This window comes from Notothenia rossii (genome assembly GCF_949606895.1).
Source record: "Notothenia rossii genome assembly, chromosome: 6".
Taxonomy (NCBI): domain Eukaryota; kingdom Metazoa; phylum Chordata; class Actinopteri; order Perciformes; family Nototheniidae; genus Notothenia; species Notothenia rossii.
In genome coordinates this window covers 41287590-41312211 of record NC_136909.1, presented here as the reverse complement: position 1 = coordinate 41312211, position 24622 = coordinate 41287590, and the positions used below count along the sequence as shown (strand labels likewise).

At 45.3% G+C, this 24622-nt stretch overlaps 1 protein-coding gene across 4 annotated transcripts in view; it reads right to left on the bottom strand.

Moving 5' to 3' along the window:
- Positions 1–11092: 11092 nt before the first annotated feature.
- The window catches only part of LOC307043416 (tight junction protein 2-like), a 33067-nt gene continuing 19537 nt past the window's right edge, over positions 11093–24622 (bottom strand). Inside the window, exons 12-16 of one of the 4 annotated variants that reach the window (XM_079687844.1) lie at positions 23277–23495; positions 21851–21958; positions 18379–18922; positions 17447–17561; positions 11093–16247 (exon numbers count right to left, since the gene is read on the bottom strand). In XM_079687844.1, coding sequence (XP_079543970.1) covers positions 16103–16247; positions 17447–17561; positions 18379–18922; positions 21851–21958; positions 23277–23495 — 1131 coding nt within the window. In that variant the 3' untranslated portion in view covers positions 11093–16102. The remainder of the gene's footprint in view (positions 16248–17446; positions 17562–18378; positions 18923–21850; positions 21959–23276; positions 23496–24622) is intronic. The other 3 variants (XM_079687846.1, XM_079687845.1, XM_079687847.1) reach the window with 3 other exon arrangements.

The following is a 24622-nucleotide window of genomic DNA, read 5'->3' as shown; positions in this document are numbered from 1 at the left end:
CATCTGGTAGAACGAGATTGATACGGGGGACGCGCGTCCCATCAAGTGTCGCCCGCCCCGTCTTCCCCTAGCTCGTCAGCAGGCTTGCGACGAGGCAGTGCAAAGCATACTGCGGGCAGACATCATCGAGCCCTCCGACGGTAGTCATGGTCCCGAAGAAGTTAGGTGGCTGGCGGCTGTGCCCAGACTACAGACCGGTGAACGGGGTCACTAAGAAGGATTCATACCCCCTTCCCCGCATCGATAAGTCCCTGGACCTGGTCGCAGGTTCGTCATGGTTCTCTTCCTTGGACCTCCGCAGTGGGTATTACCAAGTTCCTCTGGCCCCAGAGGCTAGACCAAAAACGGCTTTCTCTACCGGAACTATGGCAGTTCAAGGTCCTCAGTTTTGGGCTTTGTAATGCCCCGGCCACTTTTGAGCGGTTGATGGACAGGGTGCTGTCGGAGATTCCCCGCCAGCAGTGCTTGGTTTACCTGGACGATATCCTGGTGCATGGCAGCTCGTTTGAGGCGGCCCTGGAATCGCTACGAGTGGTGCTGGAAAGGATCAGAGCCGCTGGTTTGAAGCTACATCCAGATAAGTGTCATTTCATGCAGAGAGAGGTCACTTTCCTGGGCCACAAAGTGGGGGGTGAGGGCATCGGCACCCTGCAAGAGAAAGTGCAGGCGGTCGCGGGCTGGCCAAATCCTCGCAACCAGAAACAGCTGAAGAGCTTCATGGGCCTGGCTTCGTACTACAGGAAGTTTGTACGGGGTTTTGCTTGCACGGCTGCACCCCTGTTCCAGCTGCTGCAGAAGGACAGGGATTTCCTGTGGTCGGAGCAATGTCAAGCAGCGTTTGACAGCCTTCGGTGTGCCTTGAGTAAGTCCCCGGTTCTCGCCCCAGCCATCCCCAGTCTGCCGTTCACCCTGGACACAGACGCTAGCGGTGTGGGTGTAGGTGGAGTGCTCTCCCAGACTACATCAGAGGGGGAGCGGGTGGTGGCATACTTCAGCAGGGCGTTCAACAAAGCAGAGCGACTATACTGTTTCACTCGCAGGGAACTTTTGGCAATGGTGCTGTCCATCAAGCACTTTAAATACTACCTGTGTGGCCAGGCGTTCACGTTGAGGACGGATCACTCTGCATTACAGTGGCTCATGACGTTCAAAGAGCCCGAAGGGCAGGTCGCCAGGTGGATAGAAGAGCTCCAAGCCTTCGACTTCAGGTTGGAGCACCGGGCTGGGGGTGCGCCACACAAATGTGGATGCTCTCTCCCGCCGCCCGTGTGCTGCTGGCGGATGCCACTACTGCGAGAGGAGAGAGACTCATGAAAAGGAGTTGCTGGAGGAGGACGTCGTCTGTGCGGCAGCGAGGCAAGTGGAAGAGGTTGTCTGCCGGGAGCTCCGGTCAGTGGACGGGGCAGAGTGGAAGCAACAGCAGGAGCTGGACACTGTTCTACAGCCTGTACTGCAGTGGGTCGAGTCGCAGACGCGGCCACCGTGGGAGGAAGTGGCCGTGCTCTCTAAACCAAGGGACCAAGGGGCTGTGGTTGCAGTTTGAGCCTGTGTCAGGGCGTGCTACAGTGGGCGTGGAAGGAGCCAGCAACGGGGGAGAAGAGGTGGCAAGTGGTGGTCCCGAGGGGTCCGCAAGAGGCCGTACTCAAGGCCATGCATGGAACGGCAGGTTCTGTGCACTTTGGCGTCACTAAGACGCTCCGGCGCCTTCGTCAGGGCTGCTACTGGGGGCAGTGCCGGAGGGATGTCGAAGACCTCTGTCGCCGCTGTGACCCGAGTATGGCTCGGAAGGGTCCCCCTGGTCGTTCTCATGCTCCACTGCAACAGTTTCCCGTGGGGTCCCCGATGGAGAGAGTAGCGGTTGATGTGGTGGGTCCTCTACCTTTGTCGAACAGGGGTAACCGCTACATGCTCACGGCCATAGACTATTTCACAAAATGGCCAGAGGCGTATGCTCTCACTGATCAAGAAGCAGAGACCGTCACAGATGCCTTGATGGCCGGCATGTTCAGCCGGTTTGGAGTACCGGAGACCCTGCACAGCGACCAGGGGAGAAATGTTGAGTCCCGGGTGTTTGCCTCCATGTGCACACAACTGGGCATGCACAAAACACGCACCTCCCCCTTGCGACCTCAGAGCGACGGACTAGTTGAGAGATTCCATCGCACCATGGGACAACAGCTGGCCATCCTCACGTCTCAGCATCAGCGCGACTGGGACGAGCATCTGCCCCTGGTGCTCATGGCATGTCGCTCTGCAGTCCAGGAGTCCTCAGCCTGTTCTCCTGCCCTCCTCATGTTGGGTAGAGAGCTGCGAACCCCGGCTGTTTTGGCGTTTGGTCAGCCACCAGATTCCCTGGACACGCCTCCAGGGCCTGAGTACGCCAGGAGACTTCAGGACCGCCTTGATTCCGCTCACACCTTTGCCCGCGATCAGCAGCAAAGTGCTGGGGTGAAACAAAAGCGGAACTACGACACCCGGACAAGAGGGCAGCATTTCCGGGCCGGGGAGCTGGTTTGGGTCTACAGCCCCCAACGCAAGAAAGGCCGGTGCCCAAAACTGGACAGCCAGTGGGTTGGTCCGTGCAGAGTACTGGAGAGGGTGGGGGAAGTGGTTTACAGGGTGCAGCTGCCATCAAGGGGGAGAAAAGTGGTTCTCCACAGAGACAGGTTGGCTCCGTACCGAGGAGTCGCTTCCCCACAGGCCCCAGGAACACCGGGGCCCACAGTTGGCCCTGCAACATCCTCACTCAGGTCCCCCGGCGAGCGGAGCAGCAGTGCCTCATCAGGGACTGAGTGTCCCCCCATTTTCTTTCCCCTTTCCCCGCCTGGGCCGGAACCGGCCACCCCAGTCCCCCTGCCGAGAAGGCAGTCACGACCCCCGGGTCGTTTCAGAGACTTTGTGTGTTGGTAAAGTTTTTTTTAGTGAGACCCCTTGTTTACGGTAGAGGGCAAGAATGGGCCCTGGTCTCACTGGAAGGGATGGTAGTCCACCCAGACCTTCCGAGTTAAAGTTTAATGTGTAGTTGTAGTGTTTTTGCTGGGTTATGTTTGTTCAACGTGGGCGAGGAACTTTGTAGTGGGGAGGTAGTGTAGCGACCCTGATAGGATGCTGAGGGTGTCACTCAGGCATCCCCCATCTCTCTGCCAATCACCGAGCTGCACAGTGATACTGGTCTAGGTGCGGGCCTGTGGTTGGGGGAGCAGACGGGGGAGGGCGGGAAGTTGTGACGTAGACAGGGATATATATATGGGTATGTGTGGTGAGTTAGTTTCAGAGTGTGTGAGGTTGAACCCACAAGCTATCCCTGTACCTGTGATCATCTAGAAAATAAGAGTTATTAAAGCCTAATAACTGGAAGCCTGTTTCCGACTCCATCTGTGAACGTTACATGTCTGTTGTGATGTTAAGTTACTCCTTTCTCCGCTTGTTATGCCGTTATAAGCTTCAAACCTGTATTTATCATCTGAATTTGCCGAAACAAGTTTAATATTTTGAAAGCCAAGACTTTGTTTATTTTAAATCAGATGAAAACAAACTGTAACGGACCCTGCCGTGTTATCTATGACTATGATTACTATATGCCTTACATTCATAATTTCAGCGGGAGGGAGGGGGAGCGGCGCTGTGGAAGATCAGAGTGGCCAGTGAGAGGCGAGCTGTGGTCTTCCCTTTACAAGCTTAAAAAATGCGTGTAGCTACTGAGATTGAAACAATAACAAATAACAAAATATCCACAGCTAGATCAGATTGTAGAAAGTAGGTAGAGTATTGAGAAACCTCTATTGAAACCACGAGAAGTAGGGAAATGAGTTTTAAGAGCAATGGGACGTCCTTTCTTCCGGAGCGTCACATGAAGCGACGTCCGTTCTTGATGACGCCGCACAGCTGATCGTCTGACAGCAGCCAGCTCTGTCCCCGTTATTTTCACAAACACCCCCGCCACACATTTACCGACACAAACATTTGTATCATCTGTTGTAGACCCCAATAAATAAAATCAAATAAGAACTCATTCTCAAAAAAGATAAACGTCATTCTTAAAATGTATAAACGAAAAGCGATCATGAAAATGTTTCCAATAAATGAATAAAATGATTTTTGACCACTTTGTTGTTCAGATATATCACATATTTGTAACTAAATGATACATGAATTGAAACAAAACACAGTATAGACTGAGGAGCGACACTCGTGAGTTTCATGTATTTTCTTCACACCGCTGGGAAACTGCTCTCAAGAAGCATCAGATCAGTGCATGCACTGCATCTTCCAATCAGTGAGCGATACACAGTAAGGGGGCGGGGCGAGTATCTGGATTTAATCGGAGGATGGTCTGGTGATTCCTCGGTTTTCGCTCCTCCATTATCGCTCCTCGATCCTCGATCCTCGATCCTCGTTCCTCCGGCAGAAATAAGAGCCATGGGACGCTACTCAAGATGGCACAGACAAATCACCTTCCGGTGATACCGAGGAGCGAGGAGATGAAAATAACCGACCTGAGAAGGACCCGACGAGTCGAGGAGTCGAGGAGGGGAAATTAGAGTATTGAGAAGCCTCTTCTGTCTTCTTCCTGTTCATTACTCTCTCTGTCCTATACGCTTTCTCTTTGTTCAATCTCTCCGTCGTTGTTCACTTTTTGCTCCTCCTCACTTGTCGCTCCTGCAAGTGAATTAAAAGCAATTCAGCCATTTAGTTCATTTCACTTGTTTGTTTGCATTTTTTTTTATTTAAGTCTGTTTTGTTTGATTCTCAAAAGAGATACAATTGTATGTTATTATGACATCATAACTGCAATATAGATGTATGTTGTTTTAAATTGTGCCGATTGTCTATATTGTAAATGAAGACTATTGTTATAGATAAATAGATAGACAAAGACTGTACCTGCAGTTCCTCCCTGACTTCCATCACTTTCTCTCTCTCTCTTTCTCTCTGCCTGTTCTGTCTCTTCCTTACCAAAGCTGAACTTTGACTGACGTAGTCTTTTCATTATATCTGAGTCAGTGTAAAAAGAAAACAATACAATGTTATATCTTCAATGTTTTACTCAAATTGAAATGAAAGAAAAGCATTACAACGTTTGTTAAAAGGTAATCATTCTGACATTGGATGAATGTAATTAACTTTAGCTCTCTAGCTAGTTTATTTACGCAATTTAAACCAAAGTATAGCCTATATGTCACAATCTGTCTGTGTTGTGTTTTGTCTTGTCTTTTTCTGTCTTTAGTTTCCTGTTTTATTTTGTAAAGTGTTCACCCCCTGTCTTGTCTGTTGCTTTCTGTCTGTTTTCCCTCCCTGATTACCTGATTGTGTTCACCTGGTGCCCTTGTGTTTTCTCCTCCCTCCTCACCTGTCTCTTGTTTGTTTGATTAGTCCTGTGTGCATTTAGGTTCTGTGTTTTTCTGTTAGTCTTTGTGAGTTCCTTGTGTTTCTTGACTGTGTCACGGGGAAGAGTTCTGTTTGTTCATACATTTTAGCCTTGAAATAAAGGTATTATCTAGTGATGGCAAAATTAAGCTTTGAATGAAGCGTCGAACCACTTGGACAATTGTGTCGGAAATAGGTTCATTTCTCGAAGCTTCAGTTACAGCGACCTCTCCTGGCGAAGTGCAAGGCTGCAGTGGGTTTAACGTATCTTTGCCTTGAAAAATATTCGATACACACACACACACACACACTAAGACTGAATATCATGTTCTATTTGCAATTAAAGATTGATAATAGTGTGTATTGGGTTATTGAGAAGAGACTAGAGAGTGCCTGAATTTATTTTGGGCGGAGAGGGCCTTTTATCAGTTATTAAAGTATTAAAGTTGAAAAGCAATGATTAAAACTTTAACTATTCCAAGCTTTGAACCAGCTGCGCGGAGGATATCGCCGCATCCTGGCCGCCGGCTCTATCCACTGGGCTATCAATTCCTTAAACCATTGAAGTGTTTTTATATTACTCATTGTCTTTTTGTTCAAAACTTCTCCACATTTCGAAGTGTTTCACGAGCCAGAACGACCTATTTTTCTTCCTGGCGTGCTCTATAATGATCCAATTTAAATGCAATGCCAACAACAACTCAACAGCAACAATGCAAACTACGACAACAACCCACACATTGCGCATTGTTTAGAGCGGTTATAAAGTGTTGAAGCGCTCACATTTGAAACTGTTTCAACCTGTCACCTGTCAGAATCGAGACGAGGCAGTGCATTGAATCACCTGATTGGACGGCGAACCAGTGAGCTGATTCATTCAGGAAATGAAGCAGTTGCTGGATCGGACGTCACATGTCACGTGATTTGAAGCAGTTGCTGCTTCGGACGTCACATGTCACGTGATTTGAAGCAAGCTTCGAAGCACTGCTTCTATGGAATAGGAAGTCCAGGGTTGAAGCTCCGTTCGAAGCTTCAGTGTCAAACTGCCATCACTAGTATTATCTGTTCATCTGCATTTGGGTCCTGCTTGCCTCTCTCAACCCTGACAGAAGGAACTCACCAAGGATGGGCCCAGCAGATCCTTTTGAGTTGGAATTACTCAGTTTTTCCTTTTCTTTGGCTGGCTGCTCTGATAACTGGAGGGGAGCGTCTGGAGTTCAGCAGCGAGAGGCTGCTCTGGCTGAGGCACACCAGATGGCTATAGAGAAGCCAGGTTTAGTGAAATTCTTACCTGGCTGGATTTTGGACTTCCTCTCGGTGTGTGATTCCCGGCCTGCTAGCCCCAGGCATGCTAGCTCCCTGCCTCCAAACTCCCAACCTGGCGCCGTACGCCCCGGTGTCTTCCCAGTTCCTGCTCCTGTCCAGGAGCCATTCTCTGGAACTCGTCTGGCTTTTTGAGGTCCACGGAGCCTCCAAAAGGCTCCTAAGAGAAGGAGTCGCAGGTCCAGGCTAGCAGCCCTAGCCCCAGAAGCCATGCTTTGGGCTCCAGTACAGGCCCCAGCAGCCATGGTTCCAGCCCCAGTTCTGGCCCCAGCAGCCATGGTTCCGGCCCCAGTTCTGGCCCCAGCAGCCATGGTTCCGGCTCCAGTACAGGCCCCAGCAGCCATGGTTCCAGCCCCAGTTCTGGCCCCAGCAGCCATGGTTCCGATCCCAGTTCCGGCCCCAGCAGCCATGGTTCCGGTCCCAGTTCCGGCCCAAGCAGCCATGGTTCCGGTCCCAGTTCCGGTCCCAGCAGCCATGGTTCCGGTCCCAGTCCTGGCCCCAGCAGCCATGGTTTCGACTTCAGCCCCTCGTCTCCGGCAGACGCCAGCTCCCTGTGTCCTGACGGCGTACCGGCCGACGCCAGCTCCCCGTGTCCTGACGGCATTCCGGCCGACTCCAGCCCCCCGTGTTCTGTTGGCGAACCGACCGTCTCAAGTCTCCTCTCAAGTTCCTACTCAAGTTCCTTCTCAAGTCCCCTCTCAAGCCACATCTCCAGCTCCCTCTCGAGTCTTCTTTCAAGTCACCTCTCGAGTCCCCTCTCGAGTCCCCTCTCGATTCCCCTCTCAAGTCACCTCTCGAGTCCCGTCTCAAGTCTCCTCTCGAGTTCCCTCTCAAGCCTCCTTTCAAGTCACCTCTCGAGTCCACTCTCGAGTCCCCTCTCGAGTCCCCTCTCGAGTCACCTCTTGAGTCACCTCTCGAGTCACCTCTCGAGTCACCTCTTGAGTCACCTCTCGAGTTCCATCTCAAGTCCCTACTCAAGTCCCTACTCAAGTGCCGCTGGAGGTTCCGCGGGGAGTCCTGCCAACTCCTTGTCCTGTCCCGTTGGGGGTCCCGCCGACTACTCTTCTGCCGGGGGTCCGGCCAACCCTATGTCCTGTCCCATTGGAGGTTCCGCTGGGGGTCGTGCCAGCTCCATGTCCTGTCCCGTTGGAGGTCCCGCCGACTACTCTCCTGCCGGGGGTCCTGCCAATCCCATGTCCTGTCCCGTTGGAGATCCCTGCGACTACTCTCCTGCCGGGGGTCCTGCCAATCCCATGTCCTGTCCCATTGGGGGTCCCACCAACTACTCTCCCGCCGGGGGTCCTGCCAACTCCTGGTCCTTTTCCGTGGGGGATCCTGCCGAAGCCTGTCCCACCGGCTCCGGTTCCTGGTCAGCCGACACCGGGTCCTGCCCGGCCTCCGGAGCTGTCTGGTCTTCGCCCTCGAGCCCGGCCCCTGAGAGCCGCGGTCTTCGCCCTCGAGCCCGGACCCCTGACTCTTCCTGCCGCGGTCCTCGCCCTCGGGCCTGGCCCCTGACTCTTCCTGCCGCTGCCTTCACCCTCATGCTCGGCCCCCTGAGTTTGCCTGCTGTGGTCTTCGCCCCACCGTGGACTCTGCCTTGCCCCTGGGCCGTCCGCCCGAGACCCCTACCTTGGACTCTGCCTTGCCCCCGGGCCTTCCGCCCGAGTCCCCTTTTATTAACTTTGCCTTGCCCCCGGGCCGTCCGCCCGAGACCCCATCCTTGATCTCTGCCTTGCCCCCGGGCCGTCCGCCCGAAACCCCTTCCGTGTCCTCCGCTGTGCCCTGGGCTATGGGCCGGGCCCGTCCTCCCGACCCCCTCCATCCACCCTGTTGGCCTTAGTTTTGTGCGCGGAACATTCAAATGTTCTCCTTTAAGGATGATTCTGTGGAAAGAATAAGAGGTTGCTATCCGGTGCTTGGTGGTGTGTCTTCGTGAAAAGGAGGATCTCTTCAAGGAAAACTTAAGTAAGTAAAGAAGATACATAAATCATACTGTAACTTGTGTTAACCTGAAACACAATGCAATGTTTTCAAATCTGAGTGCACCAAAAACACTGACATTTATTTCAGGATGGTGAAGTGGAAGTTAGCAATGAGGTGCTGAAGATTTTCTTGACCAGGGGTGCGGATGCAACAATAGTGATTGAAGGAACAGAAGTCCTTCAAATCTCAGATGCGACAAGAGCCTGTGCCTGTGGGGCTAATATATACAAACTCAACCTAAACTACCTAAAAGAGATGTTAAAAACGTTGGAAGCAGGTTCATGCCTTTAATTGAATTTTTGTATTTACTTTTATTTCATATTTGACAACGTTTGTTATAAAAAGGTCATTGTGTAAAGAACATTTTAAAAATAAACTGTTAAAAAGTGGAACTTAAATGTGTACTGTATATTATTGTTGACTCAAATAAATGAGTTTCTAATACTCAAACAAATTAAGTTAACAATTTGCATGGACATTTTTGAGTAGTATGGACCTAAATAAATAAATTACAATAGCTTCAAATTAGACAAAATGCAACTTAATATCACTACATCTTCACGATTAAAATGAAGTTGGTTCAACTTTATTTAATTTTTAAAGGTGAAAGCAAATTATGTTTGTAGTGCTGACCTAATTGAGTTAATCAGATTATAAATGCGTACTCGGATTAATTTAATAATAGATTAAATTGGAAAGCCGGCGTATTTTTGCGAAAAACAGGTGCCGGGCTTAACAGGTTGCAAAGAAATACACAGATGAATGTAATGGTGTTTGGCGATTAGACCCCGTTGAGCGGGAATATCATCTGGGAGGGGAATACCAACCCGATATATTGAACATGATATGGCGTTTCATCACGGCAGCATTTAGCTGAGAATCGGGATAGAATTCTCCCCCCCTCCCCTTTTTTTCTTTTTTTATAGCAGACCCAGAATTAGCATTTCTGTCACCGGGCTGAAATAGAGGGGTATGAGGCATGGCTAGAATGGGTGATCTGTTTGGTATTTTGAGCAAAACACTTCTGTGGCAGCGGGGTCGGGTTAGGGCGCCGGCTGCTGGAGTGAGGGGAGTGACTCGGCCGGAGGCCAGACAGCTGATAAGAATCAGGTAATCAGTCACTGAATAAAAGCATTTGGTAACCTGGTTCTGGTCTGTCTTGCAGGCTGGATCCTGGAAGGACGTTGTTGGCCGCAAAAAGGACCCGTGAAAGACCCTGCACGAGCAACGTGTTTTGTGTTTTTGTTGGACAACAAACCCCTGTTTGCACCCAAACCCTTCTCCTTCCGTCCCTTTTTGAACCCTGTGTGAGCGGAGAGGTTCACAGTGGCGCCTGAAAAGGTACAACAATGTCAGAAGGAGAAAGCCCGCTGGGACAGGCCCTCCAGCAGCTCCTGGATGCGGCAAGGCGCTGGCTCCAGCCGGGGATGCGCTCTGCTGAGGACGTCGTCGGGCAGGTGGCGCTGGAGCAGTTTGTCGCCGGCCTGCCATCTTCAATGGCGAATTGGGTCCAGTGCCACCGCCCCACCAGCCTGGAAGCAGACGTCGTACTCGCCAGTGGTGTAGTGGGGAGTTTTTTACTGGGGGGGACGCTATTTTAATTAGCTCCAAACTCCAAACAATGCCACACAAGTGCGCACGCGCAAAATGTTTTCCTGCCATTATAGAGCTTTTTCGTTGCGTTCTTGAGGAAAAGAGCTGCCGCATAATCGGCGGGCGGAGAGCTGGCTTGCCGTGGGTGTGTCACTGACACACCCCCAGCTCGCCGCGGGGTCACGAGCGTGATGACTAATCATAATTTTTAAGGAAATCGTTTTTATTTTTTTATTATAATTACTATTAAATGTATTATTTTTTTGTCATTATTATAACAAATACACACTTGCAACTGATAACACTGGCAATGATTTTATATGTATTAGATTATCGGACAAATATGGTGGCTACTTAAAATCAGCTGCGGTCTAGAGTAAAAGATGAGTTAGGCAAATATGCAAAGAAACACAATATCGATATTAAATATTTTAAGATCTTCGTTTTAATGCTTGCAAGCATGACGTCTCCACTAAAGAGAGCGCCCCGTTCTGTTACAGCCACTCTTATAGGGAAACAAACAAAGAAAAGATAACCCACATGACCTCACAACATCATGTGAGGCCAGGTGGTCGCCCTATGGCAGTAGGCAAAACTCAAGACCTACAAAGAACAGTTGGGTGTCGCAGCTACCTCCCTAGAACAAATGTCTTCCTTTGTCCCTGTCTTTCCTGTAGTGTCTTAAAACCCCCTTGTCCAAACACATCTGTTTAAACACACGCACACATGACATTCTCAGGATGCAGCAGTTTATATTTCATTAGGATTACACTGTATTAAGCTTTAATACCATAAATGCCATAACAGATCACATTCCATGCACTCATGTGGTTAAGACTTTTTGTTTTATTTGGTGTTTTAAGGTGAAAACATGGAAAAACTCAGCAGACACAGTCCAATCATTCTTCCCATTCTCTCAGTCTCATTTGCAGTATTACCCTCTGCCATGACACACTACAGTACACTCCATGAGTTCAGTGCCGGTGCGTTGTGAGGGACGTCACTCATTAGCACTTCTGACGGTCAGTGGCGGCGCCAGAGTATTTTTGTTGGGTAATCTATGGTAGGGCTAACCCATACATTGGTGGGTCTCAAATCAGTATTTGCAATGTAATTACATACACGCTATATCGCCCCCCTTGACAGTGAAACGCCACACGTGAGGTTTAGATTATTCCCCTGTCTCAATCAGAATGGAACTGTATGAAATAAAACGGTACATTTGTCTTGTAGTAAATAAAAAGGGATCACTGTGAACGTGACGTATGATAGTTGAAGATCCAATGGGGATACTGAATGACGGTTCCGACTGATCTCAATAGAGTGGCGAAGAGCCTCCCCTTCCGGTGGACCTCCATGGGACCTTATTTCGGAAAAATTATGTATTGAAGTCAATGGAGAGAAAGATTATCTTTCGATCCCGTTTGAATTGTGCCACGAATTACATATACAGTATGATGTTTGTCAATTTAAAAGATAATTTTGCAAGTCAAAAACGCTGAATGAACTACATCTCTGGTCTAGCAGAACAACACACGTCACCAAGATGGCCGTCACTACTGGCTTGTCAACAAAACGATTGACTACCCTCACTATTACCACGATGAAACACGTCAAGGTCATGCAACGCCGCCTGCCTGCCTGCCTTCCTTTGATTCTCTCTGAACTGCCTGGTCATTTTAATGTTTAATGTCAACCATTTGTGCAGATAGCGTGAAGTAGAAAAAATCGCAGATGCTAATGTAGCGTTAGTATTTCTCCCCCGGGCTTAAATGGTGTAGCCTATTATAGAATGATCACACCGGTGTGACAGTAGGCTACTCTTCAAAGGGTTCACGAAATATGACTACTACTCTTACTGTTTAACATGTTGGGTTACTTAATGTTACTTCATGTTAAGGCTAATAAAAATGACAAGGCTGTAATGCTAACTAACGTGCTAGCTACTAGCTAGGTAGCTAACGTGATCCAGCCACTCCTGGTCCTTTCATCAGACGGGAACTGAAAGAACGAGTAAGACCCATTGCTGGCATGATAACAACCTGGTACTAAGCACACAGGCATCTTGTTAAAGTTATCTTAGCCGGCGCCATATAGATAGCATCTATCTAGCTGATCTTAGCTATCTTATTGGAGGAAAACTGTTATGACATCACTTACGCGACTCTAGGATTTGCAGTCTTTCTAGTTGCGTATTTTTCATAGTCTTATATTTCAACAGTTTTACGACAAACTGTGACTTTTTTGACATGGAAATGATTTTTTAAGATTGATAAACATCATATGTGTAATTCATGGCACAATTCAAACGGGATCGAAAGATAAGTTTTCTCTCTCCATTGACTTCAATGCATAATTTTTCCGATGGACCACAGATGTATATGGGCGTGACTTTGCCACTCTATCAGTAAGGCATGACCATAGACTGGGCATGACCCAACGTTTCGTTGCTCTGATTGGCTGTAGGTCTATTCAAATTGCATTCGGAGGCATTTTGCTCTGACCACGGCCGCGCTGATATTATAACGCCAGAGAATTTCCACACCTTTAGTGTATAAAACTCCCCCACTACTTAGACTATTCCTTGCACCCCTCTTCTAGCATAACCCTATACTGTGTATATATATATATATATATATATATATATATATATATATATATCTACAGCAGGATCAGTTTGTGTGTTGTGGACACGACCCGTATATTTTCGTAAGCAGTGTTCTCAACATTTAGCTTATTATTCAATTTAATTTGCTTACTTTAACATCATTTTTCATGGTGGGGCTAAGGTGGGGCTAAGCCATTTCTTGATATGGCTGCAGCCTACCCCAGCCATACCCTGGCGCCGCCACTGCTGACGGTAAGCACTTGGTAGCTCATGTTTGGAGCTGAAGAGTGAACTGAGATATACAATCAAGCATATTTGAAACATGTGGGACACCGTTCATACACACTGATGGTGGAGCCCAAAGAACACTGCCTCCACCACACACACACCCCATCTGTGGCTTCACAAGTTTCTTTCTGGCTAAAGACCTTTGTACGTGATTGAATACACTGTGGATACTGGTAAAAACTAAAATGATAGAGCCAGCTCATTATCCGGTTTTTGCTGCTACCCCTGTATGATAGACCTGTGTAGATAAATGTCTGCTGGCACACAGGAAGTCCTATCGTCTGTTTTGGACTAATAAAAGAAGATGTCTCTCACTTGATAGCCTTCAGACAGGGTTGGATAACCACCCCCAGCTTAGGGGGTACTTCAGTTAAACCTTCAGTGGGCTGATGCTGCTGCACCCTGTCACAGAGTGGTGATGATGTATGTTTGTAGGAACCAGGGAGTGAGCATCAGAAGGGCTTCCTCAACAAAAAGTCATGGGACTTTTCCATCAGCTTTTAGAATATTGCAGAATATAAGATCTGAGGCAAACACACGTTTTTTCAGCAGGATAATCTCTACATTTTAAAAACTCTTTATGATTTTTGAAGCACAAATGCTATCGGTAGATGTTAAAAGCTAACAATAGGCTATAAACAAGCTTCATGACGGTCACATGGCTGCGAGTCACCACCGCTAAGCTAAAGGCGGCTAATGTTTTGTTCATTTAGTCACTTGATTGCAACCACTGTTTTTAACACACATAAAAGCTTCCAACATTTACCAGCGGGGTATTCACTGATGTATTTTATGTCGTAGAACAAAGTATGAACATTTCTTAAGCGTCAGACTAAAAATATGACCCAAAAACATTGACTTTGAGATGAGGGAACCTGCCGTGAAACTAATTCCCTGGTTTTAGGACTCTTTCTTGCACCACTCTATTCAGGCTTCAAGTATCAAAAATGGGAAACAGCTTTAGAAAATAAGGCTGGTGTTATTCCAAATTCTTCTTATTGTCCCAAAAAGCGATATCAACACTGCCTTAGTCCACAACTCAATACACTCTGGTTCCTTCTGAAGACATAAATATATATATTACAAAAGCTCACAAATATATAGTTTATTATTTTCAAAGAACTGAACACATTAGTTATTTTTCAAACAGGAGGAAATAGTGCATTTGTTGGGGACTGCAGTATTTTCAGCAGCGGATTAATCCACTCTTGCTGCTCTGGTCGAGCCTCTTACAGTTTTGTGACCAACATTAAAGCTCTATGGCACAGAGAAATAAGATATTCAGTATCAGGTGTTGGATACACACACAATACTTGTTAGTGGATACATTCATTGTTGGTTTGGGTCTGCACATGGGATTTGTTGACAATAAGAAAAATGTAGAATGTCACCAACCGTATCATTTAACAGGGTTGTTAGCATAGGCAGTGATAGCCTCCATGGCTGAACAGACAGAAAAGGGCATCACCTGCTGAAAGTCAACCAACAAAACAATCCCAGGCTCAAGACATCTCGCTACTGGCCGCTCAGTTCAAACTGGCAAACCCTTTGTGGCTGGGCGGTACTGCTGAGCACCAAAGAAGGAAACAATGACGAAAAGCAATTATTAGGCCCGCTCACACCAGAAAGGGCTCAGCTAAATGTATTGCAAGCCGCATCTAAATTAGTTTATCTTGCAGCATGGTGATGCAGTAACTGTCTGCAGGAGGATTTACCAAGCTCCTATAGCCGTTGCCAACATGCGAAGGTGGAAACAGTAGGGCTGCAACAAAAATAATTTGTGTTGTTGCAAGCCTTTGCCTTATAAGTATATATAAAAAGTGTAACAGAGCTAACAAGCTATGATAGCCTCTTTTTTCTTTTGACAATCTGAACTTAATTTCCTTCAAAGATCAGCGTGTCAACACAATTCACTATTTGTTAATGCTTGATTTCACTAAACTTGAACTCCTAACCCTGCAAGCTATTCCGCACATTTTGCAGCTTCTATTGAAATCTGTTGATTTGCCACCTTAATCCCGGAGTGACCAGGCCTTTACAGATAACACTTTTGAACTACTCTCATTATTTACACATAAAGTCTCAAACTGATATTGCTGTGGATGGATTCTAGCGTTCAGACAGTGTTAGCTCTTTCTAAAATCCTGACAGTACAGTGTGTGGTGTATGGGCTCAGCATTGAGATTTTGGTTTCACTGGTTCCCTGGTTTCCCTTTAAGCTTGACAGCAGCAGAGGTTTTAATACGGCTGGGCGGCTGAGGGGCAGAGGAAACACAACCCGAACCTCATGGGACTGAGAAAGTAAAAGGCACTTCAAAAAATTATTACAAATTCCAGTGTAACTAGATAGACTATATATATAGATATATACTGCATGTATACACAGGCATTGTCATATACGAAGGAATGCAAATACAGAGTATAAACACTTGACTTTAAATACATATATATACTGTGCATATATATATATACATATATACGTTGAATATCATAATATAGCTGACATTTATTGATCCTAGCTGGCAATAATAGTAGCTTGAAAAAGATGGGGAGAGATGATAAAGCGCATTGTGGTTTTTAGGTTTCTTGAGGTTTTCGTGAGAGCAAAACTCGTGGCAATACGTTTCAGTTGCTGTGCACGAACTGAAAAGTTGCATAGGCAATAAAACAAGTGGTTCCTGATTACTCAGTTTACCCTTTAAAAGTGGTAAAGAATAAAGAAACCATTAGATAAACGTAAAAAGTTAAGTGAGGACAGTGTTCCAATCCAAATGGATAGTGAGATTGCTTAAACTTCTGTGAATCAAAAATAAAAGTTTTTGTCCTTTAATATCAAAGAAGCAAGAGTCAGTTCAGAGTCAGCAGCTTATTGTGCAGGGCATGATGGCATGGATGTGTTATAGACTGCAGCTGCAGTGCATGAACATGTGTCCAGGACAGCTACAGCTGGGTGTCCTGGTACTGGAAGGAGTTGGCGGTGTAGTATTCAGGCGCTGCCTCCTCCTCCACATGCTCCTCGCTGGGGCAGAAGGGACGCCCCTCCCTGGAGGACGGAGAAGTCTGGGGTCCAGGGCGGGAGCTGGACCTGGAGGGACAGACAACAGTTGTGTTGAGTCCTGCACTCATAAAATCAACTTTATGTAGTTGACGATTCTGATTTCACAACTTCTGTCCACCACTTCAGACATAAATGTCTCAACAACTATTGGATGAATTGCGATAAAAGGTGTACAGGCGTTCATAGTTCCCACATGATGAATCCCAGTGACTTCACTGATCCCTGGTCCCCATGTAAGAGCCACTTTAACACATATTCATGTCTGGGAAAAATGTTTTATTTAGATGAAATATTCTTTGAATGTCTCCTGGGTGCTGTCGTGGTGCCCTTGAGCAAGGCACCTGTTGCAGTGCGGTGTGTTCGGAGCGCCGGAAGCCAGAAAGCTGATCAGAATCAGGTAATGAGTCACTAAATAAAAGCAGGTAACCTGGTTCTGGTCTCTTGCTGGGTCCTGAGAGGGGTACATGGAGCCCCCTCAAGAAATAGAGGACGGCTATATTGTTTATTATTTTGTGTTGACTATTTCAGTTGCTGCTACATGGCTATTTCTAATTACTTTGTTTGGTTTGCACAACTCGCACTCTCCTTCCGTCATGATCATGTATTAAACAAAACAGCATTTGTAAACTATACTATTCTGTAGCCTAGCTTTAATTTTAAGAGGACTTTTGAAACTAAATATCTTGATTTCTTCTTTTCTAAGGTCACATTACTCCGTGGTCTTACATAATAGACTTAATTTTTAACAGGAAACTAGTAATTGTAACATTTTAAATAAATGTTTAATGTAACCCTCTGAACCGGTCATCATGCTGTAGAAGCTGCAAGGACATTTGTATTTCCTATTCTTAGGCCTTAATTATATTGAGGGTAGTATTCTCTGAAACATTACAATGTATACTCACTTTCCATTTGACATCCAGATAAAGTTATATAGATAACTTGATTAACTATCAGTGGACTATAAATCGGCAAATCAATATATGCATTCGAATAGGACTCAAGTTAAAGTTGAAGCCATTCATTGATATTTATTTTCTCTTGTGTATTATTTGCATTGCATTTGATATTGAGTTAATCCAAAAGTAATGGAAAGCAATCAGGTTACAGTACTTTATATTGTGATAGGTAACTGGTTATGGATTTCCCCAACAATGCGAGCCTTTGTGGCTGTGGTATCGGAGGGGGAAGTGTGAGGTTACACTGACATGCAGACAGCCACTCACAGCGAGGCGTATGGCAGTAGTGAGCCTACCCGATAGGCTGAGGGCGGCTGTGCTCCAGCTTGGCCGCCTTCAGAGGAACGGCGTAGATGTCGGGGTGCTTCTGAGCCATTTCCATCTGCAAACACAGATCAGTGTATTAAAGCTTGAAATGACCGGGATCCAAACTAAAGTGCAGCTTCTACCTACAAAACTACTCTACTGAAATAGACAGACACAAATCAGACAAAATCATCATCCAATCCCACTTCAACACTCAGAATGTCCGATTAGCCTGTAGTGCTCTCCATCCTTTGGTAATGTTATTGTCCTTGTCCCCATCATTGGTGTCCATTAGTATGTCTTGTTTATGTTAGACCTGCTTGTGGTTTCCTCATGTTTTGTATTTTTGAATCTATTCTTGATGAGATGTTGAGTTATAATTACACGATACATGAGTGATAATCAGGACATTTCTTTTTCTTTGGTAAATGAAATGTAAAATACAGCTTTATGTGTACAGCACTTTCAAACCTCCAGACCAAAGTGCTGTACAGAGAAATACCTCATTAAATAAAATACAAAAATCGCTTTTGTACTTTTACTACAAAATCCATTTATTATTTAGTAACTTAGTTTTAAAAGGTGCTATATAAGATTTGTATGATGTTATTCTTGAGAATAGGTGTAACTAAAGTCTGATTTAAGAGTTGATTATATTTCACATTATCAATCAAAATCTGTAAAGTAACTAAAGGTATTAAATAAATGCAGAGGAGTAAAAGTACACGATTTACCTCTGAATTGTAGTTCAGGTCGTTGTTGTAGTGTAGTAGAAGTAAGAAGTAGCAAAATATTTAAATATTCAAGCAAAGCACAAGTCTCTCAATATTGTACATTAGTACAGTATTTGAGTAAATATACTTGGTTAGTTTACTCCAATGCGTGTAAATCACCTCCTGATACTACAGCTGGCCAATAGGAACAAAGAGCTCTGCCCACCCTGGCACTCTGCGCCTCCTGCAGCTCCAGGATCCTCTGGGCCCGGGCGAAGTGATCCATCTTTTCGAAGGCCTTGATCTTCCCATAGAAGGACCTGAGGGAGGGGTCCTCCCCAGGGCTGTCTTGCGCCGCCTCCTCCTGCTGCCTGCAGGCTGCCAGGGCACCGGAAAGAGCCCCGGGGGGGTGCACTGTAGCCTCTGCCGTGCCCCCACAACTGATGGACCTAAGAATGGGGGGGGGTTGAGGCGCTCCCACAGGCCACATTTTGCTGCAGGAGTTAAAGTGGTGAGCCGGAGGCAGGGGCAGCGGGCCGGAGGAAGCTGCTGAACGGGGGATGAGTGGGGGTGGGTCATTGTTGCTGCTGGCCGGGCTGCTGCTGGAGGGAGAATCGTAACTTCTGCTGGAGCTGGGGGGTGGAGGGTGGTGCTGACGGTGGTGATGGTGTGGGTTAGTTGATCCTGACAAAGTGGCCGGATCGTCCCTCAGAGACAGTTTCACCTGGAGAAAAAGCATTAGAGCCAGAGCAGATACTCAGAGTTAGTGGTGGTAAAAATCTGACTTTTATAAAAGACAATAGAAACTAAGCAGAAACGTCATAATGCAGCCATACTGAGACTAGAGGCACTCAAACAAAATGAGCTCCTTAGCTTTTAGTAATTCTCCATCTCGACCACAGCAGGTGGACATACTGAGGGCTAAACTATTCTGTCAAGCTTATTGGATTGTGTATCCAAAATGTTTTCCTTGATTTAGGTCAGCAAGAAAGGGAATGCTTATTCCAGGTGTTCCAGGAACACCTGAGGAAATGTATGAGGTGCTGGATGATGGTAATCATTTGCCATTTTTGCAGAATGCCAGCAGTGGTGTTTGAGGTTGTCGTTGCTGTGATATCATGTCACATCTGCTAGATCAATTAAAGTCATCAGCAGGGAAGAAGATTCTAGAAATGTAGTAAAGGATACCAAAACTAGAGAAATTCCAAGAAGTTTGATACCTTCTCGATACTAAGTTTAAAAACAAAACTAAAACAATAAACCCAACGTACTAAATATACATCACTTGGACAGGATAAAAAAGATGAGTTAAAGTTGAGCTCCAGGACAACAGCTATGGGATTTCAGCTAGGCAAGGAGAGATGACAGTTTTTGATTGGGGGATGAAAAGAAAAGCCGTCTACCTAGCTAGGAGAAGCCACACATAAGTACGAGAGCATCCTTTATGTAGTGGGAGAAGAGGAAAGGGCCAAAGACTGAGCCTTGATGAACTCCTGTTGTCAGGCTGCATGGTTTAGACATCTATTCCATGTCACCTAGGAGAACTTTGACCCGTAAGGAAGGATGCAAATAGACAAAGTTCAGTGGGGTGGGGAGGAAAGCTTTGAATTAAGTATTACCTCCTGAGCAGAATCCATATTTGGTTTTAGAAACATGTTCCCATAGAGAACAGTGGGAACAAAGAATTTCATGTTTCATATGTTACTTAATTACATTATGTGTTTGGTTATTTCTCAATGGATACAAATATTCAATAACAAATCTACATCCTTTTAAAGAGGACCCATTCTGCTCATGTTCAGCTTCATATCAGTATGTAGTGTCTCCACTGTGACATGTCTCCGTGCTTTAATGTTCAAAAGCTCTTTGTTGTTATCATACGGCCTGTGCTGCAGCACCTCTTTTCACCCTCCAGAGCCCAGTCTGCTCTGATTGGTTAGCTGGCCGGCTCTGTTGTGATTGGTCAACAACTTAGAGATGTGTGTGAAATGTCCTGCCCCTTAGCCTATCACGTGCAATGTGTTAAAGCGCTAGCCAATAGAATCGGAAGTGTAACATTGATGTCAGGCGTTTCAGTCAGGGGGGGGGGGGAGAGAAGCTCCCTCTGGAGGGAACACAAGGATTTTAGTCTTTACACACCATTTACATGCAAAAACATATATAACACACTACAGGAGAGGAAAAGCAGAACAGGGCCTCTTTAATATTCCACAAATTGAGAAACTGTATACTGTATTTATTAAATATAAAAAACTAGTGGGTCTGCTTCAGTGGTAGTCTGGGTTGTGAAGTCAGAGTGAATTGTGATATTCTTATTGTACTGACCTTTCCAGATATTTATGGTTAAAATGGTTACACATGTGTTCCTATTTACAACTAATTTCCTCTTATAGTTATTTTTGAGTATGCACCACACTATACGCCAAATCTTCAACCAATACATTATTTTAGCTCTTTAGCTGCTAAATGCTCCACTATGTTACCCTGTGTGCAGTTGTCACTATGAGCAACACTGCTGTATAAACATATTTCATTTGAACCCACAGTATAAACAAACTGTAAATGGTTTCCAGCCAACATAAATGTCAATATGATGAGGAGATAGAAGTATTCATCTGCAAAAGGTGGGTGCTGGCTGATGGAGTTGAACTGTGTTCTTGTTGTTCACTGTTAACAATAACCCTACACTCCAACATTTGTTTCCTCGGAAAAAACAGTATGCATAGGGCAAGTATTAAAGAGGACATGTTCTGCTCATTTTCAGATTTGTATCAGTATGTAGTGTCTCTACTTTAAAGAGTCCTCTCCTGCTGATGTTCAAGTGTATATCAGTATGTAGTGTCTCTACTTTAAAGAGTCCTCTCCTGCTGATGTTCAGGTGTATATCAGTATGTGGTGTCTCTACTTTAAAGAGTCCTCTCCTGCTGATGTTCAGGTGTATATCAGTATGTAGTGTCTCTACTTTAAAGAGTCCTCTCCTGCTGATGTTCAGGTGTATATCAGTATGTAGTGTCTCTACTTTAAAGAGTCCTCTCCTGCTGATGTTCAGGTGTAAAAAATAAAAAAATAAAATGTAATGTGTATATCAGTATGTAGTGTCTCTACTGTAACAAGTCTCTTTACTTTTCTCTTACTGCGTGTGCTGCAACACCTCTTTTCACCCTCTGTCAGAAACCAGAGCCCAGTCTGCTCTGATTGGTTAGACGTACAATGTGTTGGAGAAGTAGCCAATAGAAGCACGAGTGATACATAGTGATGTCACTATCTGATTTTACACTCACTCATTTCCCTAGATAAGTGATTAATCCAGTTAATATCCAACAAATAGCTATAATACCTTGTCTGAACAACAGTCCAAACCCAAACAAAGAAAGTATCTTATCTGGTTAGTGCGCTGATCTTCGGATCACAGGGGCACTGCTGCAGGCAACATTCCGCTGTGTCCTTGGACAAGACACTTCACCCCAAATTGTTCCTTTGGGGACTGCCCACAGGATTGACTGTATGTAAGTCGCTTTGGATAAAAGTGTCTCACAAGTGACATGTACTGTAATGTAATCCTCACAATTGGATTGTATTGCTTTAGGACGCAGAAGCGTGTTTCCTGAGGTGTGTGTGTTCCCACTGTGCATATATACTGTGTGTGTCTTACCTTGCCGTCTGGTGAGAAGACAGGTGGAGGACTGGACCTGCTGAGGACTTCACGGCTGCTCAGTTTCCTTAAGCGACTCCGGATGTCTGGACTGTACCTGCGCAAGATCTACACACACAAATACATAAGAATTCATTACAAAAAGGATGTATTAAGACTTTTGTTAGTAATTTGGTGTATTTAGTACATGTGTGTCCATAATAACTGTGGACATATAATTACAATAGAGAATGCAATACATTGAAGGTACAGACATTGTATTCACTGGTTAACTATAGAGCAGCTGTACAGAAGCTACTGGAGCTGTATTCTCCTGTCTGCACTGCAGGTGGCAGCAGCATACTGAAGGCAACACATACATGCCATCATAAAGCCCTAAACACTTTGCCAACACAGTGAAGTAGAGCTGAAGATACAGAGAATTAAGAAGATCAATGCATGACTATGTTGATGAATAACAAGTCATTTGAACAGGGACAATGAGTGAGCCTGATGTCAGCTAAATATTGGAGCGGTGAGGCTGTATCCCTCCGCCGGGCTAAGGAGGGCTAATGATGAGCAGAGGGGAGAGAAGCATTTACTCCAGCACTTTATTTAGGTCAGTGCTCACGTTGAATCCCAAATGTTAACTACCCAGCCTGAAGTCATGCTGCAGGTACAGACCCCTGATCAGCTGACAGAGGATCCCGTCGAGGTAAATATCCCTTCTCCTGAATATGTTTGTCCCATGAATATGAGCAATATCAGGTATCCTGTATTATTTTGTATCCTTTGTTTGTTTGTTTTTTATATATTATATTTTTATTTGTTATTTATTCATTTTTTGTGTGAATAAATATGAATAAAATAATAATAATATTGTTTTAAATATATGTATTTTCTTATGCTGAAATGTGTATATCCACTTTTTTCAACAATGCCTTGTTTGAGAGGACATATTAAAGTAATTGTCAAGTTCCAATTTGAATGTAGTGCTTCCACAGTGTCCGTTTAAAACACACAAAAAGTTAGAGAACATTTCATACAAATGATTCTGTTAGAAGCCCATGGATACCTAGGGTACACTAGTAGAGGTTTAAGTACCGTACATCAAAGTTCTACTGCAAATCTTATTTCACTCTTTTCAATAGTATAAAAGGGAAATAAGCCACTCCCTTGGTTGTTAAATATCAATATGGCTTTATTAATCATGTCTGATCTTTGTTGTTGTCAAATGACAAAATGAAGTCATCTTTAAAATATTACATGTGTGACTGTTAAGACTATCTAAACTAGACCGATAAGTGTGTGTGCGTGTGTGTGCGTGTGCGTGTGTGTGTGTGTGTGTGTGTGTGTGTGTGTGTGTGTGTGTGCGTGTGTGTGTGTGTGTGTGCGTGTGTGTGTGTGTGTGTGTGTGTGTGTGTGTGTGTGTGTGTGTGTGTCTGACCTCCTCAGCTGTGACGGGTTCAGACGAGCGGCTGATGGCTGAGATGTGCATCATCTCTACATCCGGCTCGTTATCGGTGTAGGTCCCGCCCTCGTCGGCGGTGTCTTCGAGGTCAGAGGTCAGCCGGCTGTCCATGCTGAGGTAGTCAGCGGACATGGCGGACAGGAAGGACAGACGCTCCACGTCCTGGCAGTCCAGATCACTCTCTACTACCTCCAGCTAGAAGAGACACATGATGGATCTTGGGTGCACAGGAAGGAAGGATGGACAGACGGAGAGCACGAGAACAAGAGAGAAGAAAGAAAGACAAACAGAGCCGAGCTGTAGCACTACTGGCAGGAAGTAGGAGGACACACAGTGAGCATGCTCAGAGCGCACACAGGTGGCTGCTATGCAGGTGACTGGAAGATAGTAGGTCCACTGAAGAACAACTGAGAAACCACCGGGTTGAAACTAATGCAGTCACAACAGTCCTGTAACGCTCCCTCAGTGTGAGCTGGAGCTGCTATAGGACCACTCATCACGAGGAGGATGTAGTCTGTGTTACTGGAAGAGCTTGTATTCAAATGTCCTATATCATTCAAATGCAACTAACAACAGGGAAATCACGGGTCCAGTGTTCCTTAGAAATGTGTCCCTTTTGATTTTTTGTAAATCTATTAGTATATGTATTTATTATTAGTTAAGAAAAGTAATAGATGTTGATTTGAGAAGTCAAATAAATATGCATCAGGGTAGAGTTGTCAGTTGAATCCCTTTGCCATGCTCTAGCAAAGCTAGATATATATATATATTTTTTTTTACATTGTTTTTGAAACGTTTTTGTCTTTGCTAAGTCAGCTTTCCAGTCCAGGAAAGCTGAGATGTTACATTCTACATAGTTGTACAAAGGACTGAGGCTAAAGCCATATCTAGATTTCACCAAAACCACATTTTTAAAAACAAACATTTCTGATTAAATCCGGATCATTTGAAAGATGCATAAATAGCATTGAAATTACTAAATGGGCTTTTAATGACCTTGATATCACTGACTGGTGTTCACCGCAGAGGCGTGTGTTGGTGTGCCTGTATATCTATCTTTGTGAGAACCTGTTTGAATTGTAGACCTTCAAAGTGAGGACATTGTGGCTGGTTCTTCAAAGGTCTTCCTCATTGATCTTAATTTTAGAATGAAGATCAGGGTTAGGGGAGGGGTCATCAACCTTAACTATCAAAAGAGCCACTTTCCCCTCTGCCACCAAATAAAGTTTTAACATATTTTAAAAGAAAGGTATATAAAAAACGAGTTTGTTGCATCTGTTAAATATTGAAAGTCTATTGTTTTCTGGTTTGCTAATTTCTCA